The 8152-nt window shown below is 40.8% G+C and overlaps 1 protein-coding gene across 3 annotated transcripts in view; it reads right to left on the reverse strand.

The window, feature by feature from the left end:
* Positions 1–7827, reverse strand: part of UEVLD (UEV and lactate/malate dehyrogenase domains) — a 19036-nt gene extending 11209 nt beyond the window's left edge. For all 3 annotated transcript variants that reach the window (XR_009819097.1, XM_062000229.1, XM_062000230.1), the window contains exons 1-7: positions 7757–7827; positions 5820–5904; positions 5132–5194; positions 3950–4113; positions 2804–2939; positions 1379–1503; positions 685–790 (exon numbers count right to left, since the gene is read on the reverse strand). Coding sequence is in view for 2 of the 3 variants with exons in the window: in XM_062000229.1 (XP_061856213.1) it covers positions 685–790; positions 1379–1503; positions 2804–2939; positions 3950–4113; positions 5132–5194; positions 5820–5904; positions 7757–7798 (721 nt within the window). In the remaining variant the exon portion in view is untranslated. The remainder of the gene's footprint in view (positions 1–684; positions 791–1378; positions 1504–2803; positions 2940–3949; positions 4114–5131; positions 5195–5819; positions 5905–7756) is intronic.
* Positions 7828–8152: the final 325 nt, after the last annotated feature.

The raw sequence follows: 8152 nt of genomic DNA on the forward strand, positions 1-8152 counted from the left end.
ATTCAATTTACTTCCTGCTTCGCCTATGGAAGAGCTTTCAAGCCATATCACCTCAACCTCTGCAACTAAGACCACCAAAGACTGTAGCCATCACCACTAACTATGGAGACATGGCATGACTCCCCTAAACTGTACACTGGAGCTAATTGAGGACAAGACTTAATTGTTTGAATATGCAGTGACAATGATTAAGGACTATTACCCGTGTAGTGTACACGTTTAATGACCATCAACTTAGAAAAGCAGCACTTTGAAACTTTGCTTTATCTATCTTTTGAAGACAGCTCTAACAGCTATCTCTAATTCCTTAATATACATATAATTTTCCCCCTTTCCTCCTCTGTCTCCATCTATGACACTGAAGTATTAGTTTGGCTTGTCTATACTTCTCTGTGTGTCCAATTTCAGCATTAGCCTCTTACCCTGGTACAGACTCACACACTTCTACCTCTGTAAACAGAATGGAAAACCCCTGAAATAAAAATGATGCAAGTTTTGCTGAACCCAATTTTACCCTGGAAAGACACAGAAAACCAAGCAGCTACAAAAAGATCACACCTTTTAAAAAAAAATGGCCTAAATGCTGCAGCCTCTGTATCTCCCCAGGTGTCCTGCTCTTATTAAAACGAGCATAAGCACACACAGTACAGTATTCATTCCCTTTCCAGAAGCAATATCTAATACCTTTGCTGATCTCTACATTTGGCAGAGCAAAGATCTCCAAGTCCATGGTTCCTCCTTTTGCTGCACCTTCGGAAGGATCGAAAAGAACCACCTTGTCTGCAGCACCCTGTACGAATAAAAATAATGCAGATTGACAATAAAACAAACAAAAACTTTGTCTTGTGGGGGTAAGGAAAGGAACGAATATCCTCCAATTCCACTGCTTGTTGTACTATATAAACCAAACCAAATTACTGACAAAAATTACTGTCAAGTCACAAGAAAAAAACCTTAGTTTTGTGAGTTTAATTGGAAACTAGCACATCATGAAATAAACAACACCCCCCCCCAAGATAATTTCTGGGATGTTATAAATGTTGATATTACTGTTCTCTCTGAGCATATAGCTGTAACGAAGTATAGACCAGCTATAGACTATCCTCTTCCTGAGAACTAGGAGATTGCAATGTTAAGAGGCTACTCAGGCAAGAATCCTTTAACTAAGGACTTTGAAAATAAGTGAATTTAGTGTTCAACTCCTGAGATTCAAAAAGCTGAGAAAACAAGACAGAAATGAACACTTCTGTGGGTCTACAGGTTAACTGAAGAGGCACACAACATAACCAGTGGCACAGCTGTTAAAATTGCTGAGCTATTGCGACGTGTCAGACACTAAGAACTAGAATTAGGTCTGTTGCTACTTATAATAATGTACCTTTGCTGCAACTGCTAATGCACATGCAATGCCAAGTTCTCCAGCTCCAACAACAGTAATTTTGTTAAAACATCCTTCAGTTTCTCCTCCATCAATTTTACTCTTAGATTTCATGTCAGTCTCTCCTACAATTAAAAGAAAACCACAATCTTAAGTGTTGATCCACACTGTTTCAATGCAAGTAACACTCACAAAAATCACAGTTGTACCAGAGTTAAAACCAAATCACATAAACTTCTTCAAAATCTTGGTCAAGCCCAACTATAGAAAATTCATCACAATTTTCGAGGTGTAAAACAAGAGATACTCCTCTCTGCATAGGAAAGTTTTTCATTAAGTAGAAAACGTGATCACAAAAATAGCAAGAAACTAGACATGAAGACTATACAAACATCACATCCTTTGCTACAGTTACAGATATAAATATATGTTGTGGTTTTAAGAGTTGTAAAAGATTCCATATTTTGAAAAGAAACACAAAATGGAATTTGATTAAAAAGATAACGATCTGAGGTTTTTTAGCCAATGCTACTGGTAACAGAACGATTCTCATTCTGAGCATAATGCAGAGATTTGTAACAGAAGCATTGATTACCTAGAAATGTGTATTATGCACATACACACATGTGTGCTGCTCACAAGTGTGTGTGTGTGTGTGTGTACAATTATCACAAAAAACAGCAGAAAAGGGTTAAAGGGAAAGGTTTGCACTAGTTGCCACAGATCACCACCCATGATTCCACTAAAAGATGGAAGAAGAAAAGACTGGCCTGAAGAAAATGTGTCAGGATAAAGAACAACAGGAGCAGAGCCATGAAACAACCAGATAAGGAGAACATGAGAACTGTGACATTTCGGAACTATGCCCAAGACTTACAATAGGTGAGATAAAGCAATGAGGCAAAGATCCCAGTTAGCATCCACACCCAAAGGATATAAAAGGCAAGTCCAAAATCAGCTTGTCACCACTGAACAAGAAGAACCCAAGTGACATGATACAGACTCAGCAGCACTCCTTGTCCTCAGTGTTGCACACCAGTGACTGCAGTCAGACGGGTCTCAGGCCTTGCAACTGCCAACGTGAGTGTGAGCAAATGAGATCTGAGAGGATGAACGACTGTGCATGGGTTAAATCTACTTGTTTATAATAAGCCCACATTTCCCTTCCACTAGATCTCTTACTGAGTTTTGCTGCAGTAATTTCCAACAAACGTAGCACTCAGCCTACATTATTTTTCAGTAGGCTTAAATGCAAACATCCAGAATGAGCTGCCTGCTCAAGGAGAAGCACTTTTGATCAAACTGAGAAAATACCAAATATTGTGGGCACATAAACACCAACAATTAGCTATTAAAGCAGCAAATAATAAACAAAACATATATTGTGTAAGAACACCACAAACAAATCTATGAAAACATCCACACCTTCAGTTATCTTGGCAATGTAGGAGAGAAGTTCTGATTGCCTGGCTGCATCAGAAGATGACAGTGAATACAAAGGAGGCTCTTCCTCAAATTTTGCAATCATTTCCTTGATTAATCCAATGACAGTTGACTTAGGCTGAAACAGAAGACAAAAGACAAAACAGTTGACAGCTGTTTTGTGGTATCAGCTGTAAACTGCAGTAATTAGTAAAGAACCACAGCTATACAAAATTTAATCAAATTATAAGTATTGATGCCCTTAAGACTTGCATAAACACCGAAGGGAAAGCAAAGCATCACTTTTAGAGAACATACTTTCCAAACAGGAATATGGATTAAAAGGAATTTAACAAAAAGGGATTATAAAATGGAAGTTACCAGTGTAACTAGTTTTTGAAGGCATCCATGAACATATGGAAGCCTTTGATATAGCCACATTGAGTGTTATAAACAGGACAAGTCATAGCTGAAGGAAAGTTAGTTCAGTCTCTCAGACGGGCTCAGTGGTCCAGAGTTTTGGCAACTCAGTCCTGCTTTGGGCAAAACATAATGATGTCAGAAGAAGTTCCCATGGGAATTTCTATATCAGGAATGTAAAATACATCCCCTGCATTTCAGAAAACTAACATTCATTAAGTCATTTTTACTGTCCTGGAAGTCGTATTTCAGTTAGTTGTTTAATACAGTGCATAAAATCATATAGCATTGGCTTTTGAATCTATGCAAATGTTTTGGAATTCTCCTGAAAGACACATAGCCAAAAGGTTGAAACTTCCATGGAGCTTTCTTGAGGGAGACTTGAGTGGACTAGTATTATTAATCACATCAACAAAGGAAAAATTTTAAGAGGCTTACACTGTTTGTTACAAAGTCAGACCCTTTTTTCTTCAGCTTACAACATTTTTCTTTACAATCACTTTTAACTTCCTTTACAATTGCTTCAGATTGAAAGTTGTAAAGTCAAGAGACATAACATTTTGCTTCTCTTTGTGTAATCATTACATATTTAAGAGTCATTAAAAAAAAAACAAAACAGAAGAAAACAAAGAGCCTTGAACTCTATTCATTCTTCTCCACTGATCTCTGTATGCTACCTTGCATTATTCCTTAATACTTCCCTCCCCTCTCTGCCACTCCACCTCTTACATGGTTCCAGTTTTGCAGGTAGGGCAAATAAATCCTGCCATGAGCATCAACATGCTTTCCCACTGAAATGCCCATGTTTGCAGTCGGCTTCAGGAAGCAAATCGGAGGAGCAAAGGGATGAGAATCCAGAATCCACAGACGAATAGGTATGTTATAGGAATTGCCTGTTCAACACAAAGTAAAAGCCATTACTAGCTTCTGCACTGAGGCACTAAAACCCATGTGATTCACACTCCATAATAACAAAGAAAGAAAGCCTGGCAGATCACTTTCTAGATTCACACTGGAAAGTATTTATGTTATTTAGGCTACTGAATAAAAACAAACTTGTCTGGATCAACTTGAAGTGCTACTGACTTGTATCTTTCTTAATATAAAGCTTTGCTGCTGTTATGTTTCCTGCCCTGCTGTGGGAAAGATCAAAGCACAGTGGAAAACCATGCCTGCAAAAATCCCTGATAATCAGGCAAAAGCTGCAGGTTTTTAATCTCTCCTTCTAGCAAGGACTGAACTCTGCGGTGCTTCGCTGGAGCTTTGTCCCTGCTTTTTGTGCCTCTGCCCCGGGGCTGCTGTGGGGATTCCCTGTTTCCCGAGGTAACAAGAAGGAATTTGTTTTTTGCATTTCCTCAGTGGTTTTGTGATTGTTTCTGTCCTGCCTCTGATGGCTGATACATTGGGCAAAGAAATCTCTTACAGATACCTATTACATACTTATTTTAGGAGTCAACAACCGATGCAGGGAGGCATCTATTAAGAGCTTTACCTCAGACTTCAAAAGCTTAAAGTTAAAAATAAGAAATTACCTAGTAGTTATTTTTGGACACTGCCTATTCAAGCATAGTGCTTGTAGAGTTCATGCAACCGCCATCAGAACCAAAGAGTTAGCTTACATAGTCTCAAACTACCTGACTTTTTTTTAGTTAATTGACTAATACCACCTTATTTCATCATCTGTGTGTCCATGAAGGCATTTGTTTATACAGCAGAAGTGGCTTCTGCCAATTAGTGCAAAATCACAGAATGACACAGAATCTCAAGGGCTAGAAGGGACTTCAAAAGATGATCTAATCCTTTATAGCCACCTTTAAAGAAGCTGTACAGTATATTGTTAAGAGGTAGTACCCAATACATTTCACAAATAGATTAATAACTAGTAAGGAAATGATATTTGATTTATCTTACCGTATTTCACTGGAATAGTACCACTAAAATTCAGGAGGTCCTTCTGGGATCCATCCTTGAAGGCTGAAATTAAAAATGTGAATAATTACAACAATAACAAATCCTTTTGAATCTAGCACAGCAATTCTATCCACAACTACCACTACATCACCCTGATTTTTCTTTGGAAATCAAATACATGGCTTCTGAGAGAACCAAGGCTAGAACGTTACTAAGGTGTCCCCATCCCCTTTGAGATAATTCCTCAGTGGAATCTTAACAAAAATTGCACTTGTACAACTAAGCACATGATTGGCCTGAAAACCCTTTCTTTTGAGTAGTTCTGGTGTTGCCAGAACTTTCAGTTGGGGTGAGGGATTCTGTAGATTACACTTGATAAGCTAAAGACATGAAAATCATAGGATATGGTAAAAACACCATTACATAAAAATAATTTAAAAGATCATATGTCTTCAATCATTACTGACAAAATAAAAAGAAAGTTGGTAAATGAGTTGCTCAGCTTCTTATATATGTGCATTCTTGGAAGTCACATGCAACGAGAAATTTTACTGCAAGTCAAAATAAAGGCAGGAACAGGACTGAAAGATATTCACACAATTTAGATTCCATTTAGATATCCGTGGTCTGAATTCACAGCAAGTAAGAATCGCCACAATTAGTTCAAAGTAACTGTAACACTCCTTACTGTATGTGCTCATGGAGAATGTGAAGTTTGGGTAGGTCTTGTTAACGTTCTTCAGTTCTTCTATGGTCAGATCTCTGAACTTATACTGTGAAGGGAGGAGACAAAAACAAACCAAAACAAAACAAAAAAACCCCCATTTTGCTTCAAAGGCTTCTTTCATTACCAGAGATAGTGAAAAGGAACACAGATAAACACAAGAAGGGGAAGATGAAAGTTATTTGTAGCATTATTAATGGTTTTGGTGTGAAATAAATTCTCAAAAATATATTGACACGAAAAGAAAGCTTTAAAGGTACAGCAGGTTTGCAGTTGCTACATTAGAAGGCAAATTCTGTCACTCTTGATACACCATTCCTTCCCCCTTACAGCTGCGTGAGCAGGTTATTAATAACAACTTTTTAATATTATTATATCATATAGGATATTACATTTATTATTATTGTTCTTTTAAAAAGCAATATAAAACCATAAATCTCTTAGGAGAAAAGAGGTAATCTTATTCCTGACATAGATACTAAAACCTCAGATCCACCTGCACACTTTATAAGAGTTTCTTAAGATGTTTTCCACAAACATATTAAATACATAAGTAGTTAGCCTCTAGGATTTTTTTTTTGTGTTTAAGCAACACTTGAGAGCTGGAAAAGTCAAATAAAGTAATGCATCCCTCCTTCCTGCCTGCAGAAAACTTGCCCATAGGTTGACTGAAGTACTGATGTTTGAAATGGGATCTGAGAGTATTTGAGAGCAAGAATGATCATTGCTACTTCATTTAGACTGTCCCCAGACAGTCCAATATCTGACCATCCAAGAGACTGGAATGCTCCCATACCTGAAACCTATTATTTTCCATTTCCTTGATTAGTGCATCTGCATCTCATTTTAGGAAGTTTCCCAGCACCCTTTGTCTAAGCAAACCCAACTGCAGCCTGTCAGGGATTTAAAGAGCTGCTCACTGCATCGGAAGAGTTGTCATGAAGTAGTAGCTAAAACCTACAACCTTCTTCAGTAAGGGCAACAGTTCTACAGTTATGTGGATGGCACAATTATTTTCCACTTTGTACAGGAAAACACAAAGCTGCTGAAAAGAAACATCTTTTACTCATTTTCTCTGCCTTCAGTCTTATGGTATACTGCAGTCAAGCAGTGAAAAATGAAGGTGCCCGAGTTGGGAATATCTCCACGAGTGAAATTTAACACACTTTCAGAATTGTTGCTACAGCTGGTTGTGAAACAGAAGCAATCTTTCCCCAGAGGACCCTCTTCTTATGCATATTGAGATATTCTCACTAAATACGTTTTTCTTTTTAAAGATCAGAAGATTTACGAGGTGAGTCAGATGCAGACCTTTCCTCATTTTGCACCTCAAATTAATTGGCGTGTTCAAAATTTCAGTAGGCATACCTCAGTTTCTCATACGGAAATCAAAACGTCTTTACCTCAGAGGGATGCTGTAAAAATCCATCTCTGTTTCTAAGGCGTGGTGATACTAATGCGGGCATTGTCAGGACAAAGCAAACCAAACCCAAGGCAATTACCATCTCTTTGTACACAGTATGGTTTCAATAGCGTGCAGCACATCACATCTGTGGCTGCGTCCTCAGCCACGCCAATAAAATTACGCCTGCTCAACTGTGAACTCAGCTGCAGCCACACAACGCAACCCCCGCACCCCGAGTCGGACAGAGCCGTCCCCAGGCGCCGGTCACAAGCGAGAGGCGGCGGCGGGAGCAAGCGGGGAGCACAGCACGGCACAACCCCTCAGCTCAGCCCTTCCGCTGCCGCTCCATGGCTGCCGGCCACCTCTGCCGACCAGGGGCTGCACCTCCCGCACAGCGCGGCCTCCCCGCGCCGGAGCAGCCGCCGTCGCCCCTCCCGCCGCCCCGCCCCTGCCCGCGCCCCCGGCCCGCGCGCCCCTTCCCCGCCGGCGCGCGCACCTTGCCCAGGCGCTTCCGCAGCGCCTCCTCCGCGAGCGCCATGGCGGCGGCGGCGGCGGGGCGGGGCCGGGCCGCCTCCCGGCAGCCCCCGCGCGGGGCGCGCTCCCGCCCGCTCTTGGTGGGCGGGGGCGGGGGCGGGGGCGCGGGCGGGGGCGGGGACGGGGGCGGGTGGGCTCGGCCTTCTGCTCGGGGACGGTAACAACCGTTAGAAAGGGCAAGTTCTAAATACTGCTCTAATGGATCTGCGCGCGGGAGGTCAAATAAACGCTTCGGTATGTTACTGTGACAGGTGAATGCAAAGAGCGCTTGGTTGGGTGCCATTTGTCATAGAATCTTTTATCTGGAAAAGGCCTTTAAGATGATCGAGTCCAACCACTTACCTCACACTGCCAAGCC

Source organism: Colius striatus, chromosome 7, assembly GCF_028858725.1.
Source record: "Colius striatus isolate bColStr4 chromosome 7, bColStr4.1.hap1, whole genome shotgun sequence".
In the NCBI taxonomy this organism is placed as follows: Eukaryota; Metazoa; Chordata; class Aves; order Coliiformes; family Coliidae; genus Colius; species Colius striatus.